Here is a 27,449-nt window from a genome sequence, read left to right as displayed (position 1 = left end):
AATAAGGGAGGCAGGCTGCAGAGGCTTAGATACAAGGTAATCACAGAGGTAACAAGTGTATTAATATAACAGTGTTGGTTAATCAAAACTGGGGAAAGGGTAATAAAGAGATTATCTATCTTTTTAAACAATAACAATTCTGTCATATCACTGCGAAGGGTCCTGTGAAAGGACCCCACACATCATCCCTGTACAAAGACAGATGTAGGGAAGTAGATCTGATTCTTATCCCTCCTGTTTCTTTTCTGATTCTCCAGCTAAAGGCTCTATGGCCAGATCTAAAGCACGTTTTTTTTTATTTATTTTGAACAAATTTACTTCTCTTGGTATCCTTTGTTGAAAAGCATACCTAGATATGCTCACTACTGAGAGCTAGATGGTGATTGGTGGCTACAAACATATGCCTCTTGTCATTGACTCTCCGTATGTGTTCAGTTAGGTCCTGCTAGTACACTACAGCTCTGGAGCTAACAGTGCAATGATACAATTATCTATAACTTTAGACCTTTTTCTTTTTGCCTTTGTATCTCCCTTTAAAGACATGAAAGTGAGACCTTAATGCATCACATTACATTTATTCGATGGCAAACAGTTGCATGCACCATTCTTATAAGATTCAATAAAAGGTGCCTATTAATTTACAAAGCCAATATATATGAAAATGTATGATGTACAGATGAGAACGCATGGCTCTGCAGCACCTGTTATCCCTACCTCTTCATTGGGCTATAGATCAACTTCCATTACCTGCACCCCCTGTCAGTCATACACCCATATTAGACCTCAGACCAGATCCATGACCCTGTAGAAGCTGTCAGCTATATGCCCACATCAGAATTGACATCAGAACCGTTCAGTTGGGCTCCAGTTTATTTACATATATTATTTCACTGCCCAAGCAGTAGAAATACCTGATTGTCCTGTTAAATACAAGCCACATTGTGCATATAAAAGAGAACTATCTAAACATTTTTAAAAGCAGTTTAATTTGATTCCGAAATGTGTGTTTGTGCACAAGGCACGTGAGGACAACTCTCACAGCTCTACTGGTGTTTAGCGACATGCCCAACAAGTGGAAACAAGAAATGTTTTTAGCACAGGAAAATTTGTTTAAAACTATGCTATACCATAAAATAGATTTAAAGTCCTTATTAATATAAAGTCAGCACCCTGAAGAAGCACATTTCCTTATTAACTATAGGTGGGTTTAGTGTAGTCAGTCACAAGTTACACCAGCTAATCAGATCTGCACTATGAGTTGCAGACTCCCTACCCTTAACGCTTTCACCTAGACAGTCTAGATTCTGGACGTATGACCTGTTTCCAGGTGTAGCTGCACCAAATGAAATGTCTGAAGTGCTGGGGATAGGGGACAATGAAAAATGCATTTCTTTTTTGAAGGAGAAATTTCCTTTCCTCTAACTTTTTTGGGTAACTATTTGTCACATTCAATGTCATTGTTATAAAAAGGTGTACCTGCCAGCTCTCTATGTCGACCTTGAATAAATGTATTTAGGATAATGCTATCACCTCTCAAGTTCCTCATTTTGAAAAATTCATAGCTAATATTTCTGACATCTCCCCATAGATTAAGGTTCTTTATACACTCCAGTGTTTTACACACACAGCTGCTGCAAACAAACCTAAAACATTCAGACAACTTTAAGAATGATAAAATGGAGCAATAAATATTACTTCCTTCAGCACTAGCCCTACCTATAATCGTCTCACAAGTATTATCCAGAACCACATCATCCTACAGAAATAATGATTTCAGCCTGCCTGGGAACACCTCCCATCACAGCCCCTGTCCTCCATCTTTACACCCGCATAGAACCAGTCCAGATATGCAACTTAGCAAAAGCTTTAACACAAGAACAATCGTCTAAATAATGAGGAATTGCCTGGGGGAAAATATTGTTATTTTCCAGCAGGATAACTTTCTGACAAGCCCCAGAGCTCTGAAGAATATTTGGGCCACTAGGGATCAATAACTAAACAGCCTGGGATCCAAGTCAGCAACTAAACCAGAGCAGAACATAATGTCGCTTCTGAAACAGGGAAACCATCCTCTGGCTTTCAAGTTGCATGTTCACTTCCTACTTTCATGTAATTCCCTATAGTCTTTGGTATTCTATATCTACTTATGTCTCATTATACCCCTGAGTACATCCTGCACTTAATCGAAACATACCTAACTTTTTCCTCTATACTATAGCTATTTCCATCATTAAACCTTTCCCAGTCCTCAAACACTAAAGCTCTATGCTACTTAAGACAACAAATATCTTTTAACACATTAAAACCTGAGTTCAGATGCACTTAAAATAAATTATCCTGTAGCCATCATTACTATTTTATAATATATTATACTTGAGATCAATAAGAAATTCCTTAGCTAAATATGTGCCACAAACCTATGAAAACATACTGGCCTAGTAACAAAGACATCTGCACAACAACAGCAGCAATGAATCAAGTCACAAAAATGGATGTATACACTGTAGTAGCAAATTTGTGGAAGGATAGTGTAGGACAGGGAAGTGTGGAACCAGGCAATACTGTGCAGACAACACTGTGGCCATTAGGTCATAGTTTGGGCAACAGGCAGTAGATTTTATTAATATTTGATCATAACCTTCACACATTACACAGTACACATTTAGTAATGCAGTGCTGAAATCTGTTGTGACCAATACATACGAAGGCTCTGTTAGACTGTTAACTGTAGGGTCCCTCTGCTGGTGGAAGGGAAATGGTTAAAACGTGTATCTGATTTATTACTGAACAAAAAATATGCCTGATGTTTAATGTTATATTTTTTTATGTATAGCCAGCATGTTGTGCAGCCAGGTGCACTCTGGGAACAATAACTGAATAAACAGAATACATCCAAAATAGTATTAAGGCAGAGAGATACAGAAAGTATTGAGAAATTATAATGTTATGTTGATGTTGCCAGCATCCAGCACCAACCCCCCTCCCCTCTCCTCATCTATCAAACCTTGTTCTTACTCCAAACACTACAACACTTTGAGAAATGCAAGGAGATCTGCTACTGCAGTTTTAGGGAAAGCAGTTCTAAGGGCAAGTTTGAAATATTTGAAAGACGCTTCTAAATTGTACCTTGAACCTGAATGTGGAAGATAATATGATGGACATAGACTCCCTATGTCTGCATGAAGGACCTTATGTCTGTCTCCAGTCTATATTCTACTTCCCCCTCCCATCACTGCTTAGACTCCAGAGCACAGACTTCTGGCCTTTTCTGGCCCACTGACGGGAAACTGTATGTGCGGTTAGAGGGTGGCTGCTTAAACCATTCCCCATAGGCTTGCTATTAGTACAAGGGTTAACACCACTTTCCATTACCTTGGCTGGGGTGTTTAAGCTGAAAGCTTGACATTCTTTCAGGGCTAATAACAGAGACTTTTCTGTACCATTAAACCTTGTTTGGGGAGGGGGGGTCAAGGACGACAACAAGCTCTGCATCAGTCTATACAGGGCCTCAAGATTGGAGGGAATTTAGAAGTCATATGAAAGTCAGAGGAGGAAGGCTGCATCTTTTGTTTCTCACTTTTTGTACATTAAAGGAAGAAAAACACATTTTTGTACAGAGAAACTTCTGAGTAAATGAGAAGAAAGACAATGGGAGTTTGAGATATTAATTATTGAAAGGAGTTTCTGGAATCTCCATTTATAATAAATATTTCATACAAATAAAACCTCCCATGTGAATAATTACAATTATTAGCAAACATACTTCCAAAAGAAAACAAAAGAGAAGCCCTATGTTTTCTCAGCACTGCTATGCACAAAGCTAGTTTTAGACTACTAGGAAATTAATTAATATGTCCTTAAATGAAGCAAAACCATGATTATTTAATTAATCTATATTTATTGATACACAGGCATATACTACCAAATATTAATAATATTATATTAACATATTTAAATTTCCAGATTTTCAATGTACTTATATTATGGAAATTAATTTGTTCTCTTTGTATTCTTTGTTGAAAAACATATTTAAGAAAGCTCAGAAACAGCAATGCACTAATGGCATCCACTCATAAAACGTTTTCAGTGACATATCAAGAACTGTGTCACTTTAGCATTAACTGGATGCTTGGTATGTGTCAAATCCTGTAATAAATATACAATATCACCAGACTACATGTCATTTTGTAACCCCCAAAAAATGCTACCTTTGTAACAGGGATAAAAGCCTTGATATTATGGTGATGCACTGAACTGCGATAAAGCATTATTCTGCCATCTTAGGCTGCAGCATTTTGTTCATTTACCATTAATGAGTATTCCCCTTTAACATGTTTTACACAATGCTTAGTATCTGGTGTTGAATTTTATGATGGCTTTTAATGATAAACTGGTGTTAACGGCTAGTAGGTACTCAAAATTGAAAAGTGTATAGTGAGTGCTGGACTTTTGCACCTTTTTATATACAGTATATATATATATATATACAGTATATATATATATATATATATATATATATATATATATATATATTGTTTATTTGCAGTTTTCTTTATAACATTTCTAAAAAATAAATTATTAATGCAGCTAATGAAAAATACATTCACATAGATTAATTGTGGGGGTTTTTTAGGAATATCCCCTATGTCTAGGTTTACAATTTATAGCAAATACAGGTACAAATCCTCAAAACCAAAATTCCTAAATACAGACATTTTCTGAAATACAAAACGATTTAATTAATATTTTTTTAAAAGAAAATTATCAAAATGTACTATTTTTCCCTGCCTGTAAGTCACAATATTTTCTGCCTGTGCATACAAAGGCATTACAAAATGTATAAGTTGTTTTATGACATGTAAATGTTGCCTAAATGACATACACTTGGTTTCACCCCCTCACTAAACTGTCCAATTTTATAGATACAAATATTCCAACATCTAAACTATTCTGAAATCCAAACCTCTTTAGGTCGCAAGTAGTTTAGATAAAGGGTTTTCTACCTGTATAGGCCAAATACTACAAAGATGGGATTATTGGTTTAACGCTAAAATGTGCTATGCCTGGACTATAAGTGAATTTAGTTCAGAACTGCTACACAAAAGTATTTATAGTATTTGTAGAATTTAGACACCATTGGGTATTTACCTAGAGGTATTTTGACACTCTATGTTGAACCCTTTTATCACAAAGGGCATACAAAAAAATGTAGGGGTAAAAAAACACACAAAAAAACATTTATTAAAATAAAATGATAAAAATTGGAACGGAGATTGTGGGCCCGTGTTTATGGCGAGTCTTCAGATTCGCCAGAAACACCAGTTATGAAGCAGCGGGCTAAAGACCGCTGCTCCATAACCCTGTCCGCCTGCTCTGATGAGGCGGACAGGAATCACCGGAAATCAACCCGACCGAGTACGATCGGGTTGCTTGACACCTCCCTGCTGGCCAAATGTATAGGCCAAATACTACAAAGATGTCATCTCAATGCAAAGTTTCTGAAAGAGTCATCATGTCCACACGCTCCTGGCTGAGACTGGCTCTCTTTTTTTTGCAATCTATTTTGCCTGCAGCAGAGAAGAGGCACTCAGATGGTGTTGAGGTGCCTGAGATGCATAAATAGGGCTTTGCCAATTTCACCAAGGTGGGATATTTATCTTAGTTAGTTCCACCAATGCAAGGGGCCTCTCAACAAAGTAAGCCTGGACTTCATTGTAACATACAAATATCTTTAATATCTATATGCAATTGTAAACAACCATCTATAAGGTTAGGGGAAAAATATCTAGTCCACTCTTAAAATATCAGATATATACTTACAGAGGTTGAATTTGGTACATATTCCAATTAATTAAAAATAGAAAAGAAAAAAAAGGCTAAAGACTATGGGGCCCATTTATCAAGTTCCACAAGCCACATCTACAGTTCTATTTTTGTTTTGAATTAATCTATTATTCTACGTATATCTATATACACAAACCCTTGTCTGGCTTAAATAAATTTGCATAACATGCATATAAGTGTAGACTGAATTTCCCTTAAATATTTTATTCTCCCAATTTAGTTTTTTAAGTTCACATTCTGTCATCATTATCCTTAATGTGGTCCTAGGGCTCTTCCTATTAGACATGTGCACAGAAAAAAAAATTGTTTCAGACAATTTTTTTTATTTTGTCCAATATTTGACAATGAGGTTGTTTGGAATTTGTTAACAGAAATCAATTGACCCACTATTTTCTATGGGACCACTTCAAGGCAGCAGAGAAACAGATTTAATTAAATTAAATAAAGTTATAATGTACTAGCTACTGATAGTTCTACAAGTCAGCAGCAACATGAAAATATATTTTTTTATGGGATCAGGACTGGCCACTGGAATCAATCAACAGACAGAGATATTGGTAAATTGTTATTGAATAATGTAATTTAAACTTTCAAATCCTTTCTCACATAAATAGTGTAACTTTTTGAATCAATATCCTTCCTTTAAAGTAACGGTTTTAACCTTATGAATGAGTTAAATAAATTTTGTTGTTGCATATATTTGTCTGTTATTTATTATTTATTAATGGGACATAAAAAAAACAAAAAAATGATTTCATGATTCAGATAGAGTGTAAAATTATAAAATATTTTCCAATTTACTTCACGCTCTTGATATCCTTTGTTAAAAAGCAGGTAGGAAGGTGTAGGAGCGTGCACATGACTGGAGCAGTTTTATAACTATGTTATATATTTGCAAAAATAGTAGGTAGCAGCAGTGTTTCCTATCATGTACTGCTCCAGAAATGTGCATTCTACCGATCTAGATATCTCTTCAACAAAGAAAATCATTAGAACTCAGTAAATAATATAATAGAAGTAAATTAAAGGGACAGTAAAGTCATAATAAAACATTCATTATTCAGATAGACAATACAATTTTAAACAACTTTACAATTTACTTCTATTATTTAATCTGCTTCCTTCTCTTGTTATCCTTTGCTGAAAGGTTTATCTAGGTAAGCTCAGGAGTAGCATATAACCTAGGTTCTAGCTGCTGATTGGTGGCTGCATATATATGCCTATTGTCATTGGCTTACACATGTGTTCACTTAGAAATCAGTAGTGCATTGCTGCTCCTTCAACAAATGATACCAAGAGAATGAAACAAATTAGATAAGAGAAGTAAACTGGAAAGTTGTTTAAAATCTACCTAAATCATGAAAGAAAAAAATTAGGTTTCATGTCCCTTTAAAAATGTATTTAAATTGTATGCTCTGTCTGAATCATTAAAGAAAAATGTTGTGTGTCCCTTTAAAGAGACCATTTTTTTATTGCTTTCAAACGCGTACAATACAAAAAAATATATATTTTTTACATTTGTCTGAATCTGAATGCACGTCTACTTCCCATTAAAGGAATAGTCTAGTCAAAATTAAACTTTTGTGATTCAGATAGAGCATGCAATTTTAAGCAACTTTTCAATTTACTCCTATTATCAATTTTTCTTTGTGCTCTTGGTATCTTTATTTGAAAAAGCAAGAATGTAAGCATAAGTTCCAGACCATTTTTGGTTCAGCACCTGGGTAGCACTTTCTGATTGGTGTCTAAATGTAGCTAAAGTTAAATTTAAATAAAGATAGCAAGAGTACGGGGGGCGTGTCCTAGCCGCAGCTGTGAGAAGTCGCAATTTTGAGGAGCTCTTCTTATAACCCTATAATGTGTTGATAATCTCCTCTCTAACCAGCTACTTTTACTCCTAAATTGAGAAACTGTCAGGGGAACGACTTGGGACCTCTTCGGTACTAGCTGCTACCCTGCTCACTTCGACAAATTACAGCATAGAAAAGCAACTTGAGCCTTCAAGGATCGACAGCTGAGGCCTCACATCTTTTTTGCATCTATCATCCCCCCCCGGTTTGTTACCTGCCGGGTAAAACTAACTCACGCTAGTGAAACTTTATTCATCTCCTACTACCTGGAACTCTGTACTCTGCCATGGAGGGGGATTTACACTTGCAGCTCCAGTTGGTGTTTGAAGCTCTGACACGACAGAGGCACCGCCATTTTGACGACCTGCGCCATACCCTGAGATCAGCCAGTGGCAGGGAAACATATGACCCCTCTGGATCGTTAGAGGGGATAGACATTGCTACTCAGCAGCCGAACCCTAAACCAAACGAGCAATCCCTCCTTCTAGTGCTCACACCCGATCCTGAGCCTAATATTGAATCGGAGGAGCCTTTAATCCCACAGCTCTCCCTTTCCTCACGAGAACCCATAGCACCTCAAGATAAAACGAGTGCTCACCCTACTAATCCAATCACCAGTAATCCGCTCTGTAAAGGCATAGTGGAGATACCGGAGACCACCCGATCTGCAAACAACACCACGACCTCCTACAATACCGGAGCCACCCCATTCACACATATCTGTCAAACAGTAGTGGCCATAGTACCTACCTCGGCCATTTCCTGGGAAGGTGCGGCCGACCCCCGGGGACACGCCGAGGTCTCAGAGAAGAAGCCGGAGCAGCGGAGTGCTAACTGGAGAGCTGATAAAGTGAGAGCATTGAGGATCCTGCAACTTAACATCGTGACTACCTTTTTCTCCAGTATATGGCCCGACATGGATCAGTCACCTAGAAGAGGTATGGGCTAACTGCAAGGACTCTCTCATTTACACAGAGTAGTGGACGTTTATGTTTTCAGTTGCAGCTCACTTTTCTAATTTAGCTTTCTCCCTTCTATAGTTGTTTGTATGTATTTTTGAGCCCTCTCTTTGTGTCTTTGAGCCCTCTCTACTGATATAGGTCCCTCTGTGTGTCTAGTTTAATATTGAGCCTATAGAGTTTTCTTCATCAACCATGTGGACGCTCTCTACTTTGTGGCTGCATCACTCTCCACACAGCTGCAGCTTTGATCCTCTTTGGACACCAATAAAAGGACTAATGCAATCATTTTATTTCTAAGCCCATTTTAGGGGGACAGCTCTCTTACTCTGGATGTACATACTTTATTGACATTTTCTTTTAGCATATTGTACAGTTGGGGATAGGGGCTGTTATACAATAAGATAAGAGATGTCATATTATTTCGGAAGAGTCAACTATGTGTTATAAGGGTAGTGAAATCATATTGGATATCATAACTGTATCAGTACCATCTCACCATTGCACGTTATATCCACATGTGAAACTGCATTACATGCGAACCCTAGTTAGTTTATCTCTACTTGTGTATACATTTTAAGCTAACATCCCTACCTAATATACCTAGGTTTTCCCTATCCTCCCTTGTAACTACTTATGACCGACATCCTATGTCTTACCTCCCACCCCTCTATAACCACATGTTAATACAGTAATTCGCCCATCCTACTCTCCCCTAGGATCAGATTTAATACCCCCTCCATGTCATAGTATATTCACTAGCCCAATTAGAAACCATGTCACAGTATATGCCCCTTCTTTCCCTCATACGAGTGGCTCTGACCCACTGCTAACCCTTCCCTTTGCCCCCTAAAAAAGAAAAAGAAAAAAAAGAGGTTCCTTTTAAAACATGAGGTTAGCCATTGACTGTTTTAACTAGTTATTTCAATACAGCTATGTCCGCTAGTATGATGATTATGGATACTGTCTGTGTAAAATATTATGTTGGGAGATTCTGTATCTGAACTCTTCATCACTGTGTTGCCCAACCTCATTCTTAACGTTTTCAAGGTGGACTCAAATGACAGACACTGTGGATATTTCTAGCTATATGTTCTCAACTATCTATGTTAATAATGAAACTATAACCTTGTTGTAATATATTACTTTTGAAACCTCAATAAAAATATAAAATGGTAAAGATAGCAAGAGTACAAAGAAAAGATTATAATATGAGTAAATTAGAAAGTTGCATCAAATTGCCTTCTCTATCTGAATCATGAAAGTTTAATTTTTGACTAGACTATCCCGTTAAGCTCATCTAGTGGAACCAACAAAACCAAATAGGCAAGTAAACCTGCAAAGAAGCACATCGTTCAACCTTACTGCATTTTATCACCCTTCCTGTGGTAAAATTAGGGATTTCTTTAACTGTAGAGAAATTACATTTATTATAGTATGTAAACTTAAAAAAAAGTGTTAGATTCCCTTTAGAAGTATCTATTCATCGTTTTTAAATTAGGGTCAACAATGATATATCTCATTTTCCAAAATGCATCTCTCTTTCTCTCACATTATTCTAAAATGATTCAAAGCTTTATGAAAATTGTTGACACAGAAGATTAAAAGTGACACAGGAAACGCACCGAAAACGAAAACCCTTTTTTTTACTAACGGAAACTGGTACAAACAAAAGTCATTTTTACTTCTAATATATAGCAAAGACGTTATTCAAGTCTTAAAGGAAAAGGGGAAGTTACTGATATCTAAGGAATACATTTCTGCAAACCATTTCCCTTTCACTATAGGTTACACAGGTGCAACCACAGCAAATGAAATATGTGCTTTACATTTTTAGCTAAGCTTTTCAGTGTTTCGTTTACTCCTACAAAAAAAAACTGCTAAAGATTTGCTTTTATAATTTGTTGCAAGCAACTGCTGTAGCATTAGACACTGGAAGCATTGTAAAACAGCAGACACCCAGTAGCTGCTCCCTATGACGTTATAGGGCAACTGGAAAGTGTGTCTTTAAATAATCGTCTGGAGAAGCAGACATTACACAGAGATGTTGTCCTACTAGACATAGAATATACAAGCCTTCATGTGTGAATTAACATGTTCAGTCCTTTCCTTCAGGGCATCCCTGGTGCATGCAGGAAAACTTCAGAATGTAAAATGTGACAAAAGATCACAGAGAGAACTATTCCTATAAATAGCCAAAAGCAATACAAAAATGTGCAGCAAAAGACTGGTTCTGAGCAAGGATGATGTACACTGGAATGTAAAGCACCAGTGAATTCCTTAACTAAGTAAAACAACCAGTAAGGAAAGAATTGTACAACTCATGTTTTAAATAAGTACAGCTGTGAACATGCTTACATTTAGTTAGATGATGCATAATATGTGCTAAAGATGTAGAAAAACACTGGGACATATATGCATATATTATTAAAGATTATAGATAGAGGTTATAGATTATAGATAGAGGTAGGTAGATAGAAAGATAGATAGATACTTTATATAGACAGACAGATAGATGATAGATAGATAGATATAGATAGATAATAGATAGATAGATAGATAGATAGATAGATAGATAGATAGAGAGATACTTTAGATAGACAGACAGAAAGATAGATGAAAGGTGATAGATAGAGAGATAGATAGAGGCAGATAGATAGATAGATAGATAGATAGATAGATAGATAGATGTAAACAGGTATCTGGATTTATCAAAGAAGGAGGCGGTATTGGACATGGCAAGATAAATTACTTGCTAAAAAGCTTCACAATGATTTCAAATACAAAGCACAGAAATGTTTTCAGAGAAAGTTTGTGATATTGGTATGGAAACTTTAAAATATATATCTGGTCCCATGAGCCAATGCAGGTGGGAATTTTTGAAAGCGTTATTAGTGTCAACAATTTATATTGTGTGTTTCTATAGTTGTTCCTTTTGCAAGGGCTTTTTCCCAGATTGGCTACGCAGGTCTTTAGAGAATACTCATATGAGTGAGCATGAATATTGGTTCTAAGCAGAAAGTACAGTATTTGTATCTACACTTAAGGAACTAAAACTTTCAGCTGCTCCATTTTGTTGGCATATAAAAAGAAAAGGGGATTGTGATTCTTCTTTCAAATAGAATTAAAAAATAACGAAAATAATTATATGTTTTATAACAATGGAAGAAAGTGTGATAACATTTATAATTGTACTAAAGTGCATTGTATAATTTACTGAGGATTAAATGGACATTAAACTGTTAAGCACAACTACAAAGAATAGTAACTAACTACTAACTATGCTATTGCATTTCTTGGAGCTTAAAGGGACACTGAACCCAAATTTTTTTTTCTTTCGTGATACAGATAGAGCATGCAATTTTAAGCAACTTTCTAATTTACTCCTATTATCAATTTTTCTTCATTCTCTTGCTATCTTTATTTGAAAAAGAAGGTATCAAAGCTTTTTTTGGTTCAGAACACTTTTTATTGGTAGATGAATTTATCCACCAATCAGCAAGAACAACCCAGGTTGTTCACAAAAAATGGGCCGGCTTCTAAACCTACATTCTTGCATTCCAAATAAAGATACCAAGAGAATGACGAAAATTTGATAATAGGAGTAAATTAGAATGTTGCTTAAAATGTCATGCTCTATCTGAATCACGAAAGAAAAAAATTGGGTTCAGTGTCCCTTTAAGTATTCTCACAGTCTGTGACAGAAGAACTGTACATTTACATATCAACAAGGTTGTCAACTTTTTTACAGCTATATAATGTGAGTAATTAATATTCTTTTGTAGTTGTGCACAGCAGTATAATGTCCCTTTAAATCACTGATTTGGCGTTTTTGACAGGTTTTCATATACATTATTTTTTAAAATTTGTATATACATATTTGTTTTTAATGGTAAAAGGGGTATTTAATTCAAAAATAATATTAACAGACATTTTTACTGTGTTATGTTTTTATTAATTGTGGTCTCAATTCTCTATGTCCAGATTACGAGTGGAGTGATATTTATCGCTCCCACTCGAGCGATAACTGCGCTAAAAGCTCAATGGAGCAAAAAAAGTGAGAAAACCCTAACGCCCTACTCGCGCGCAAACACGATTGCATAACCCGACATATATTACATGAATATTTGACTTTCCAAGCTTCTTCACATAGAAGAATATGTTCTATTTATTGATAAATACCGGTACTTATTTCTACATATATTTGATGGTATTGTGCACAAATATATATTTATACCTATATTTTAATTTATTTATATATATATATATATATACATACATGATTATATATAGGTCTAGATATATACATATATATATAGGAATATATTTAAAAATATATAGAACATATTCTGCTTTGTGCAGAACATTGGAATGTGAAATAATGACAGTAAATACACAGTATAACACTTTAATCAATATGAATATTGCATAAATATGATTTAACATGTTTTCATTTACTTAACGCAAAGGGCAACAATGGACTTATATATATATATATATATATATATATGTCTATAAAACGAAGAAGAAGAAAGTACTGCAATCCACAAAAACAGTGCTGGTAATCAGGAAGGGTTTATTCATCCTCAATCAAAGGGACATAGCAGACATAGAAACACCTGACATGTTTCGCGCAGGCGTACCTGCGCTTCATCAGAGCTGATTAACTCAGAACAGGTACAAACATTTATTAGCTGTGAACAACCAATAGGAATGCAGAAAAAGGTCTTGCATTCTCCTCCACAATTAACTCATTCATGACTGATTTGTGTAATGCTATATAACACACATAACAATTAATATTAGTAGTGGAGGGGGAATGGGAGACAGATTTAAGCATGGTCTTTGTATAATTAATCTTAGTGCATTGATAATACTTTAAATATGTATATATATATTGCAAGAAATATCCTTAACAACTAGGAATACATAAAATACAAATGGAAAGTAAAAACAAGAAATAAATAAAACTAATAAAAATAAAAATGTGTTGAATATAATAAAATACAAAGCAATTTGTGCTTGATATAAATTAAAGAAAGTCAAAGAAATATATACATAGCAATAAATAAAATAAGTAAGTAAAATGAACTTCATATGAAACCCACATAATATGTAGAAATTTAAAGTGATAATGGCTATATGTTTGCCCTTAAGGTAAATAATGGGAAATTCATCAATATTATTGATACTAATATTCATATCAACAAGCATAAACATTAGAGCCAGAAGCACTTAATAAACACATAAAGGCATATCAATTCACAAAAAGTGATAACATATAGTAAATAAAACATAAAGGAATATATAGAAGGATACATTTTAGATACATTGATATGCAAGAATTTAATCAAGCGATAATAAGACAATATACATATATAGAAAAAATGTATATATCTGTATACTACACAGCATACTATATATATTATTTACATAAAGAGGAAGAAGCAGTAAGATAAAGAGGTTCAATCTATATGATCATGGGAAAGGACAAAGTTTATGGCCTGATCATAAGAACCCTACAAGAAACCAACAGAAATGTATTAATGTATTGTTTATTTTCTTAATAACACATAAATGTGGGTTTAGAGGCTCTAGAGTTAGAGAATTATCCATATCAGTATATAGGATAGATTATTGGGATATGGTATCTTGTATATTAAGTACCACAAGAAGGGTACTTCAGGCATAGTTATTGGCCTATGAGGAGGAGACATGTAAAGCTTAATGATCATAGAACTATTCATTTTTACCATTATTTTGTTGTCTTTTAGAATATATGTAAAGGATATATAGGGAGGGACCTAGATGATATAATGTGTTTATGTGTAAAGGCAAACCTAGAATTAATGTTATAATTTATCTTACAAATAAATCTACATCCAGTCTCTTATTAATGCCCTCTGGTGCTAGCCCTAGTATTAAATTCAATAATCCAAAAGACTTCCCTTTTTAATAATAAATTTGTTCTATTACCTCCTCTCGCAGTTTTGGGTATACTATCTATACCTATAAAGGACAAATATTTGGTGCCCTTTCCATTTTGTCTAAAATGTTTGGCCACATCTAATGATAGAAGATGCTGTCTAATTATTTCTTTCAGAAATCTGGTAGCAATCCCAATATACTGAAGGAAGCAACATTGACAAGTAATCAAATATATTACAAATTGTGTAGTAAAATCTATTTTACTCCTAATATATATTTTGCCTGTAACTGTTGACTTAAATGTTTTATTCTGTCTATATATGTGTACATATATATTTATGTGTTTATATGTGTATATATATATATATATATATATATGTGTCTGTAAATACATATATACACATATAAAGACATATGTACACACCTATAAATATAAATATATATATACAAATATAAGCAAAGAGACAGGTGCACTCTCACAAACAGTTCATCATGTGCCAGGGTGCTAGAATAGGAGTAGGATATAGCAAGTAGCCGAGAGTGCTGTCTTCTACTTGCTATATTTATATATATATATATATATATATATCCTTATCTCTATGTTTGCAGCCCTTTTTTGCCTAACACATGAGACCTCATATCTTTCATATCTTTCAGCCGTTATAACTTTTTGTGCAATATTTTTTATTAATCAGTTTTATAAGATAGTGTTATTATGAGTGTAAGTGTACTTTAGAACGTATTTTGATGTGTTTTGTGACACTTTTTGTTTTGCAAAACAGTAAACCAGAGCTCTGAGGACACAATAATCATTTTAGCATAAATTGTGATTGCGCTCAAGCAATCGCGTTTACTTTCAACTCATAATACCAGCTGTAAACCCGACGAGTGCAAACACCCGCTATTAACCCATTATCGCTCTCACGTAACGTTTAGCGCTACATTCTTAATCTGAGCCTATGTTTTTAACACATATATATATTGCTGGGAGCTAGAATAAATGAAACCATAAAGAGTAATTTTAAATGGCTGAGTGCATAACCATTTCTGTGTAAACACAAAGTACATGTAAGTACAGCTCAGCTAAGCACTGGCTATAAAGTATATTGTTGTCTGTGAATAGCTTTCTATTAGCACTGTTTTCCCTATAGTACACCAGAATATAGGTTTCAGCCTGGTTTAAGGTGTAAGTAAAAATTGTCATGGCAGCATTTTAATTCTATATGATAAATTGAAGGATGATAAAGAATGCTGATACTCCTTGATCAATTAGGGTTTGAGAGTCCTGTGGGAGTAAAACCAATCAGAACCCTTCCCCTCTGGCCTGGCATATTACCTTGACTCTAATTTAGCCATACTGAGTAAAACAATGTTAAATAGCCAATCAGAACTAAGCACATCACTCAGTCACATCCACCTCTAAAGCAACACTTTGTGAGGAAATGAACACGTCCACCACCAGACCACCCTGACAAACCTTTTTAGTGCATCTCTTTATTTTCTTACCATATTTGTTTTTAATTTATTGCATTGAGACAATTATGGCAGTAGCCAATATTGAAATCCACATGGATGCATTTCAGTTTTGAATAGAAGCATTTTTGTAATATGCATGTATTAGCAAAAATGTTTCTAATAAAAGCTATAACGGATTCAAAAGTGTATTTAAGTATGCACCGTGCACCAACATTTTAAACACAGCACTTGCTCAGAATGCCTAAGGTGCTTCTACCATCTGGTTATGATTCAATTTGTTAATTGCTGACATGATATAAGCCCCACGGATGCTCTGAGCTTCTGCAGTATTTAAAATGCTGGTACACTGAGAATATCTTGCTATGCTTTACATGCACGTGCAAAGAAAAATTCTAACACTAAAGCAGTGATAATTTTTACTAAAAGCATTTTTTTGTTAATGCATTTATATTGCAAATATGTTTCTATTCAAAGATGTAATTCATCTATGTGCTTTTAAATTTTGACTGGAATATCCCTTTAAGTTATTCTGTAAAGCTGTTTCATCAGATTTTCTATAATACCTACTCTATGACTTATACGCTCTATGAAACTACATAGGGAGACATCTCAGTTATTTTAAATTAAATAATTAACTGCAGTAAATAAAGCTAGATAATTAATTCCACAGCTGTCAGATGCATGACGTGTTTTTTGAGGGTCATTAACTCATCTGCTGCCAAACATAAAAGACTTACAAAATGGCCATTATCTTCTCTGTAACGTTACTTTTGATCAAAGTCTATTTTAAGGAAATAAAACGCCATTTTTTTTAAATTTTTTTTGGAATTACATTGTACATGTAGACATATGCCAGTTATATTGTAAGGAAGTTTGAAAGCATTTTTTCAAATATGTTTTGAGTGCCCATACATGTTTCAGATCAGGAGTTTGTTGTGTTGTGCAGGAGGTAAATTATGTCTGCACATTTATTTTGTACTTTAAAATTAGTTTCCCCTTTGTCAATTTCCAGTAACTTGGTTTACCAGCTGCAGAGTAGAAAATGTAGGTCAAATAAATTGCACCTTTATGTTTGTTTTCCTATATGAAATACTGGGGGTTTGTTTGTGTGTGTGTGTTTTCATTTTTATTTTATTTTTATAACTGAAACTACAACCCATTTAAATTGGCTGAACTTTAACGCAGAGCAGACACCTCTATCTTATCTTTATTTGCATGCACAAATACCTCCTTATCTAATCTATGTCTATTTACACAAAAGACAGTATTTAGAGACAGCCAATTGAAAATGAAAATGTTATTAATTATCTCTCTAATCCCCCGTTGGGAGTGTAATTTCTCTGGCTTCCTGTTTACATAGTTTTTCTACAGCCTGTACTTAAAGGGACATGAAACCCAATTATTCAGATAGAGAATACAATTTTAAAACTTTCCATTTTACTTCTATTATCTAAGTTGCTTCATTCTCTTGGTATCCTTGTTAAAGGAAAAGTAATGAACTACTTACTGGGAGCTAGCTGAAAGCCAATAACAAGATGCATATATGTGCAGCCACTAATCAGCATCTTCTGACTCTACCCAGGTATGCTTTTAAAAAAGGATACAAAGAGAACAAAACAAAATAGATAATATAAATAAATTGGAAAGTTATTTAACATTGCATGCTCTATCTGAATCATGAAAGAAAAAAAATGGGTTTCATGTCCTTTTAAAGTGACAGTATACACCAATTTTCATTTAGCTGTATGTAATAAACAATACTAGAAATAATAATATGCACGGATACTGATATAAAAAATCCAGTATAAACCTTTAAAAACTTACATAGAAACTCCCAATTTAGCACTGTGCCTGGGACACCCACTAAAAGGTGTTGATAGCAGAACCCCCTCTCCCCTGCATATAAAAACAGAAGCAGTCTGAAGTCTGTATACATCAGTATGCATCTAAAACTTCGGGGCTTGGTTAGGAGTCTGAAAATCAGCACAATGTTATTTAAAAATAAGCAAAACTATACATTTTTACAAAAACACACCCAAATGGGCTATATAAATGGATAATCTGCAAAACATTTATGTAAAGAAAAATCTAGTGTACAATGTGCCTTTAAATACTGAAATTTTCATCATCAGTGGCATATGGTTTAAATGACAAAATAGAGGTAAATTAGGTATTTGTAAACAATTTAATACACCCCAGCAGGTAAAATGGATAACACGGAATACATTAAAGAGGAGGAAATCTTACCGTACACTGTCCCTTTAATGTATTCAGTGAGGTAAATTCTCTTTGTATAATAAAGTTACTGTAGTATTTTATGGAGACTTTGTTCTTAAAGTGAAGGTCCATTTTGATGAATTAGTGCCCGGTTTTTAATAAACCTATTAAAAACAAGGGCACTTTAATTCATCAAAATTGACATTTCACTGTTTTCTTCAAAAACTTACCTTTTAATCCTTGCCGCAGCTCCAGCGATTCCCCCGGCTGTCGGAAGCCTCTGCAGATGTCAGAAATGACGAATCAGTCCTCCAATCACAGCTTCCCACCGGGGGAATCTTGGCCTGATGCAACGCTGTGATTGGAGGAAGCCGGATTCTTCATTTTGGACCTGAGAAGACTGCTTGTGACAGGCGGAGGAAGTGCTGGAGCGGCTGCCAGGATTAAAAGGTAAGTTTTTGAAGAAAACAGTGAAATGACAATTTTGATGAATTAAAGTGCCCTTGTTTTTAATAGGTTTATTAAAAACCGGGCACTAATTCATCAAAATGGACCGTCACTTTAAGCTTACATACTTCTCCATCAGTTAGTGTGCTCTATAGAATAAGACTCTTAGTCAAGCTGGAGAAGATTTACGGCTAGATTACGAGTGTGGAGCGATAGTTTGTGCTTGCGTTTGAGCGTTAAAACCTCTAGAAGATTTGCACTTTTATTACGAATTGAAAGTAAAAACGTTTGCACTCTAGCGTTCGCAAAGTTGCGGTTATTTAAATGCACAATATAAGAAGATAATATTGACATTTCATAATCCAATGTTCTGCCCATAGCAGAATATGTTGTATTTATTCTTAAATGGAGTCTTAAATCTATTCTTAAATAAATTATTAAAGGGACAGTCTACACGCGTTTGCAAGCACCTTGTTTGGGATCGTTGTGCTGCGGGCATCCCACTCCGTCTTGTGCCACCTCATGCAGGGCAAAAGAAAAAAAGGATTTTAAAAAATTTGGCCGTTATAGGATGGCAGCAAACTCCTCCCAGAGAATACGTGGGTGTGTCTATTATGAAGCAGCATCCAATAATCAGGCTCTCACTTGTAAATTCATGCCACGCGCTGTAGTTTTGCGCATGCCCTAGTGTCTTAATGTTATTCAGTCCATTCACGCACACTGCTAGGTGCAATTTCAAACAAACACACAAGAAGGAGGAAGAAGGAGGGGGAATGAGGAGTTTGGCGGCCATATTAGGGCTGCAGAATAAAGACATTTTCCCAAGAATACTGTAATCACTTTTGCCCTGCATGAGGTATCACAGGATGGAGTGGGATGCCCGCAGCACAACGATCCCAAACAAGGTGCTTGCAAACGCTTGTACACTGTCCCTTTAAATATGAATATATATGATTTTTCATGTTTTCATCTACTTGACTGCAAAGGGCTCCAATGCCCTTATATATACGTCTATATATGTATACATATGTATTTATGTATATATATATATATATATATATATATATATTTATATATATATATATATATACAGTATATATATATATGTCTGTAAATACATAAATACACATATAAACGCAAAAACAGCTCATATCTTTGAGCCCATATCTTATAACTTTTTTATGCAATTTGTTTTTTATATTTTTTATCGGACAATATTATTATGAGTGTAATTGTACTATTAAATGTATTTTTGATATGTTTCGTACAACTTTTTGTCAAGTGTGCCAGTTAACCAGAACTCTGAGGTTGCGGTAATCATTCTAGAGTAAATTGCGACTGAGCTCACGCGTTCACATTTATTTTCAACTTGTAATAGAAGCAGACTTGAACTAGTGTGTAACGACTGCGAAAACCCAATATCACTTGGGCGCTCCACTCGTCATCTACTGGACAGGCCCTGATATCAATTTGCACACTGTGAAAACCCTCAGTCCGTTAGTTGCGATTTTCTTCTGGCAGTTTGCTAGATTTGGTAAAGTAGACATTGAATTTCACAAAACAAATATTCCAGCACAGAGAGAAGTCTGCATTGAAGCTTCTGAAACAGTTGGATTGTGAGAGTTGACTAATATACAACACACTATTGTGTATAATCACTACCTTCTTCTGACAAATGGCATTACATAGTTAAACTAGAAGCACAAAAACAAAAGTACAATACTTGTTCCAAGACACTACCATTATGGATGTTTTGCTGTGTTTGCAGACAGGGGAGTAAAAGTCTTACGTTCTATCAGAGGAACATCTTAAGACGCTTTTATGGAATGTCATTTCCCATCATACAACCTATATTGATATATGAATTATTGGAATGGGTAAGTGCTTAGCTAAAATAAAATGACCTTCATCTGACCACAGGCATAGGGTTAAAGCTGTATGTTAAATAGAGGATGCAGTTATTTATTTCTACATTATGTTTAGATGTAATGTTTTTTCACCTTACTTCTTTAGTGTTTAGGGCACTATTTTCTGAACTTATCCTAAAGCACCTCTTGCTGGGCATATGTTTAAGACATGGCTAATTGGATTGGTCATGAACTTTTTGTAGTTTAATCACCTGTACTCAATCAGGGTGGTCCTTTAAATCTAACCAGTTAAAAGTTCTTAAACATTCACATAGCATCCTCTACCAGTGAACATGATTTTTTTTTTTTACACTGTCCTATTTATGTCTAAAGCATCTGGTGCAAAACTAGTAAAAAATTAATGCATTTTTACAGAGCAGAACCTTATGTATCAAATATCAGTATCCTAGAATTTATCAAGCTGTCACGTTTATATAAACATATATTTAGAGTACTGTGCTAATTTAGTATTCTAACCCTTAATATATACGTATTCAGAGTTGCCATATGCACATGCTCTGCAGAGAGGAGTTGTGGTTCTTTAACATGTCCTAATCACAGCGCTGGGGACCACGTGCGTTGTGATAGGACAGTTTGGACTGGGTGTTATATAGGATTATTGCTCAGCTGGGAAGTCATAGGACATAAATACACAGCATGCATTTGTACTGTGCAAAGGGAGAGGAAGACAAACTAACAGAAGAAGACTGCAAGATAGACCACTAGAAAGATAGATAGATAGATAGATGATAGATAGATAGATAGATAGATAGATAGATAGATAGATAGATAGATAGATAATGCAACTGGGGATAATGCAATTAGGACAGTCTGCATGTAAATTATATTTAAATAAACACAATAGGTATAAGCCAACATTGCATATATGAATGTTAGTTTGTAGTGTATGTGTATTGCTATACAAAGATGTTATTTCACAAGTACAAACTCACATAAGGGGATACTTACATAAATGCATGGTAAATAAAGGCCCATCCTCTGGGTCTTTCCAAAACATTGTACAGATAGTTCTGCAGCCGCCGGTACTTCTTGTGGGAAGCTGAGGTCCTTGGTGGTCCAGGTAGGGGGGTTCCCAGTAGCCCCAATCGTCTGGGGCTGCCACTGTCAGTCTGTACAGCAGTAAGGGCGACAAACTCCATGCCACAGTCTTGTCCAGACACTGGGGCCAGGGACAGAGAGGGGACCCTGCCATTGTCTGTCTGAGGCTGTGCCCCCACTGCCATGGTCTCTATGGGGGATGGGGGAGAAGACCTCAGCTCATTACAGGAGATCAAAAGTCCAGTAGTTGTTTGATTTGGGTCCTGATGTTGGAGTAACAAGGTCAGCCAGCTGCGTGTAATTTGGGTATATCTTAGGGTGAAAGACAGGAGCAAAAGTTTTAACAAAGTGGAAAAAGTGTATCTGGAGGAACTTGCATTATCTGGTACAGGAGTGAGAAGTTGAAGGCAAAGTTTCACATTCAAAACAAGATGAAATGTTAGACGACTGTAGCCGGTGCTGAGCTCATGGAGATGGCCAAGTACCACCACTCACACGTATTAACCAGCAACCATTGGCAAGTTTGGGGTGAATCCATATATTTTCTAAAAGTGTCTCCCAGCAGACTCACCTCCTACACTCCCGTTATATCACCGCTCTCCTTTTCTCTCACACACTCACTGTCCCGTGTACGTTCTCTCTCTCTCCCCTTCTTCCACCCCCTCTCATTGCAAAGCCCTCCCTCTGTCACATCCCTGGTCCTCCCCCCTAGAAGTTACAGTAAGTCAAGCGCAGCTGCTCATACTCTCTCGCGTTTTGTCTCTTACACTAGTCTGAGCCTGTGTGTATTTTACATTCTGTCCTATACTCGCTCACGCTTCTTATTTAACTCATTCATTATAGCATCCTGCTCCTTTCCATATACAGTACAGCTTTTTCTATTATTTGTTGTGTGCTTTGAGGCATAATATTCCGTTTACTACGCATTCGGTTGCTATGCTGTCATGTGGTGCGACCCAAACAGTAAACTCTCCGCATCCTTACTGAATCTGTGCAAAAGGAGTAGATCACAAGTGCATGTTTTCTGATTACTTGACGAATGTAGGACATTTTTTACAGGTATATCAACGACATCATTGGTTTACCCCACATTTTTTTATCCTCGTTTTGGCCACGGTAGTTGTTTTTAATTTGCTGCCTTTTTAACCACAAGTCTGTTTCATTTGTGCGACTTTTAGTTATTTCTGTTCTTTATATTAATAAAATATATTTTAATTGTTGGCGCTCAGAAGCTTTTATTGTCGCTAGAAAATATTGTAAGGTTGTTAGAAGTCTTCGCTTCTCGTGTGACGTATTAACACCGTGCAAACTGAGGTGGGCTGTGCTGTGTCTGCTGTGCCAGGGTAACAATATGTTAGACTAGCAATGGGGCGCCTCGCCCTGGGTGGATTTATAATGCCACTATGCCAGCTGTATTCTCTTTGAAGGAAAGCTCATGTGGCAGCTGCTGGAGTATGTTAGTGACTAAATGGGTACTTATACTTGGTACTATTTGGCAAGGGCACATGAGCCAGGGCAAGTAGGAAGACATCATGGCATAACTCCACACGCGGACCCTTATAGTTTTAAAAGTGCATTTGACCCCCAACAAAAAATCCCATCTTTACCTCATAAAGATATGACGAGATGTTCACAGATATACTACAGAAATAGCCTATTAATAAGATACAACTTCCCCTGTTATTCTGTGAAGCTTATTCATCAGAAAGTGTGATATTTTATACGCTGCTGAATAAGCTTCACAAAATGATTGTAAAGGTATTTTAGTGTAGTACATTATACATTGGTTTATATAATATAGAGTAGTGACTTTGTAATGTTTTTTTTTTATTTTTGTCTAAAGTAAATTAGTTCTTTCTATATTTGGCTAGAAATCTTTATTCATAGTCCGTTTCATGGCCAGTAAAGTTTATCATCACGCTTGACTATTTTTTTAAAGGTGCCACAGAAATGACAAAACCAAAGATTTTATGATACAAACCTTCCTGTCATGTATGTTTTATTAGCACCAGTAATCTGTGGACCTCATTAAACTGTTTAACACTTTTGGATTGCATTATAACATGTTTAAAGTGAAGGTCAATTTTCATGTGAAAGTGCCCGTTTTTTAAAAAAACTATTAAAAACTGGCACTTTCATTCATGAAAATTTACATTTCACACATTTTCTTAAAATGTACTTACCTTTTCTTCTTGAAGCTGCTCCAGTGCTTCACTAGCCCGTTGCAAGCCTCTTCATACGTCAGCAATGATGATTCCGGCATCCTCCAATCACGGCTTCCCCCCAGGGGGAATCAACGCCGTGATTGGAGGAAGCCGGTTTCGTCATTGCTGGGTAAGTAAACCAGGAAGAAGCAGGTGGGGCATCGTTTCAGAACGGCGATCCGGCGTTTTAAAAGAAAAAGGTTAGTATTTTAAAAATACAGTGCAATGTCAATTTTCATGAATGAAAGTGCCCCTGGTTTTAATATTTTTTTTTTTAAAACGGCGCTTTCACATGAAAATTGACTGTCACTTTAATTATGTGTAGTAAGAAAAAAAAATTGCAATACATTTTATTTATTTTGTTCCCCTTTCCTGTAACTTAAAATTATGGTAAACCTTACAAGTTTTAAGATCAGGTCCAGAATCTAAGCAATTTTTTACAGGGACTTTAATTGATCGCCTCTAATGAAGATGCGCTGTAACTAATTTTTTAATCTAGCCGTGCCATTCTTAACCCCCGGGCTCTGGCCGCCCACTTCAAAACTCGTTTTCCTTCCATAAGGCAGGGAGAGTCCACAACTTCGTTCCTTACTGTTGGGAAATACAACACCTGGCCACCAGGAGGAGGCAAAGACACCCCAGCCAAAGGCTTAAAAATATCCCTCCCACTTCCCCTATCCCCCAGTCATTCTTTGCCTTTCGTCACTATAGGAGGTGGCAGAGAAGTGTCAGAAGATTTGGATAGTCCTGTAATGGGTATGTTCCCTTCAAGAAAGGACTGGAGTTTTTTTTTTTTTTTGTTTGTTTTGGTTTCAAAGCAGCTTTATTGGTATTAAACAGATATTACATTACAGAATACGTAAAAACATACAATCCTGTCATTAGCATGAAATATAAGAATCTGCTTTTGTATCTCTTGGTCTGTCTATATTTAAGTAACCAAAATAACAGTATTAAGAATAAACAAATAACAAACAATCAAAATAACTTTAAGTCAGAAAATTGAATGATGCTTTTACTATTGCTCTTCCCCAGATTCCGAAACTATGTGATTAAGTTTAAGTAGGATTGAATTCTGCATCTATGTAGGACTCCCAAGCTATTTTCATTTGTGTATAAATAGGCTCTAATTTATGTAGCATGTAAGCGTATTCCTCTAGTTATAGGTAGTGGTGGAATTTGCTGTGCCAAAGAACCAATGTGGGTATCTCTTTGCTTTTCCATTTTTGTGCTATTAAGATCTTTAAACTATTACTAGCTATGAAGATCAGATTCTTTTTATAAGTTGGAATTTTATGTGGTAGGTTATTGAGTAGCCAGAATAGGGGATCTGAAGGTATTTCAGCATCTATCATCTTTGAGGTGGCCTTAATGATAGTTTCCCAACAAGCTTTTATAGGGGGGCAAGTCCACCAGATGTGGCCCATAGTACCTATTGACTCGTCACATCTCCAGCACCTATCGTTGTTAGAGGGAAATAGTTTATTTAGTCGAGAGGGTGTCCAATACCACCTTTGAATGATTTTTAGATTGGTCTCAATTACCTTGCTAGAAGAAGATACTCTGGAAATGTTATAAAAAATTCAGGACATGTCAAATTGTGATATTTCTATATTTAGGTCTGTAGACTAGCGATCTATAAAGTATGGGGTGTGACCCGGAGGCATAGTCTGCAATAATAAGTAAATTTTAGATAGAGTGCCTTTAGTGGGGCTGGAGATTTTACATAAGGTTTCGAAAGGGGTAGTCGGTCTGAGTAGGTTTTTTCTATCTGGATGTTTTAGAATAAATGAATGGCATTGGTGGAGTAACAACCAGTCAGCAAACATTTTAAAACCATTCTCAATCAAGGCATGTGAAGGAAAGAAGTTCTGTTAATTGCCTAATTGAAAAATCATGATCGCGCAATGTTCCAGAAGTCGATGAGTCCCCCAGTTTTGGCCTGGGATGAAATCTATATTATCTGTAATGGGGTCATAGGGGAGGCTTTTGAGGATAGTAATGGGTTTTCTATGAGTGTTTTGTCCCACACTGTGTATGTTTCCCAGATTACGGGGTTAAGTTTAACTGAGGTGTGATGGATTTCGGTAGCCAACAACTGGACCCTAAATGTGTTATCCTAGTCATATCGTGTTCCAGTCTAACCCATTTCTTGAGGTTGCAATTGACAAACCAATCAATGATCCTTTGGAGAAATGTGGCTTTCCTATAATTTTTCAGGTTAGGGACTCCCAGGCCCCCAGCCCTGACCGGCACACACATGAGATGTTTATTTATTCTAGCTCTACGTCTATCCCAAATGAATTCAAAAATCCTAGTTTGGAGATTTGGTATATAATTAGGGGGAATAGGGATTGGGAGGGTCTGAAATAGGTAGAGTATCCTTGGTAAAACATTCATTTTTATGGAGTTTATCCTACCTAGCCAAGTGATATTCCCTGATCTCCAGGATGACATGTCTGCTATTAAAGTGCGTTGAAGTGGTAAATAGTTGGTTTTAAATAGATCTTGTGGGTTAGACGTAAGATATATGCCTAGGTATTTTAATGCAGAGAGTTGGATGCAAAAAGGGCATATATTGCTGATCTGATTCAGAGTGATATTATTACAGTGTATAGTTATAAGCTCCGTTTTTGTTTTATTGATCAAATAGTTGGAAATGGTTTGAAATTTATCTAATTCTAGCATTAACAGGGGGATAGATGTGGTTGGGTCTGTGAGGCAAAATAGTATGTCATCAGCATAGAGTAATATTTTGTGACTGGAGCCATTGGTTTGTATACCCTGAATATTCTCATTAGCTCTAACAGCACAGGCCAACGCCTCAACCACACAAGCAAAAAGTAGGGGCGATAGGGAGCATCCTTGTCTGGTGCCGTTTGATATGTTAAATGGGTTTGAGAGAATTCCATTAACTCTAATCCTGGCCATTGGGGTGCTATATAACGCCATTATTTTTTAAATAAAATTATCACCTAATTGGAATTTATGGAGGATTTCACGGAGGAAGTGCCAGCAAACGCGGTCAAACGCTTTTTCCGCATCCACCGACACCACCACGGCAGGGATCTGATTGATTATGGGCATAATTTATAAGGCGTAGCGCTTGAACCGTGTTATCCTTTGCTTCCCTGGATGGGATGAACCCTACTTGGTCGCTATCGATAATATGTGGAAGGATTAGGTTGAGTCTATTAGCTAGTATTTTGGCATAGATCTTAAGATCTATGTTTAGCAGGGATATGGGCCTAAAGTTGGCGGCAGAGTCCTGGGCTCTGCCTTGTTTAGGCAGAACCACTATATGTGACTCCAAAGCAGATTTCGGGAAAGGGTCGTGTTCATTTATTTTGTTAAATAGGTGTAACATATGAGGGGAGAGGATGTCTTTAAATTTTTTGTAGTATTGGTCTGTGAACCTGTCCGGGCCGGGGGCCTTATTGGAGGGAAGGTTTTTTTATAGCATCTTTTAATTCCTCTAATGAAATTGGGCTACTTAATTTCTGTTCTTGATCTGGAGAAATTGTTGGGAGTGAGATTATAGATAGGTATTTCTCTATA

The 27,449-nt window shown here is 35.9% G+C and overlaps 1 protein-coding gene across 1 annotated transcript in view; it reads right to left on the bottom strand.

Annotated features, from left to right (window-relative positions):
* The window catches only part of KCNQ4 (potassium voltage-gated channel subfamily Q member 4), a 518,522-nt gene extending 496,220 nt beyond the window's left edge, over nucleotides 1-22,302 (bottom strand). The window contains exon 1 of the mRNA XM_053707227.1: nucleotides 21,598-22,302. Coding sequence (XP_053563202.1) covers nucleotides 21,598-21,872 — 275 coding nt within the window. The 5' untranslated portion in view covers nucleotides 21,873-22,302. The remainder of the gene's footprint in view (nucleotides 1-21,597) is intronic.
* Nucleotides 22,303-27,449: the final 5,147 nt, after the last annotated feature.

Source organism: Bombina bombina, chromosome 3 (assembly GCF_027579735.1).
Source record: "Bombina bombina isolate aBomBom1 chromosome 3, aBomBom1.pri, whole genome shotgun sequence".
Lineage (NCBI taxonomy): Eukaryota > Metazoa > Chordata > Amphibia > Anura > Bombinatoridae > Bombina > Bombina bombina.
Note: the sequence above shows the minus strand (reverse complement) of the source record. Positions and strands in the feature narration are given on the sequence as shown.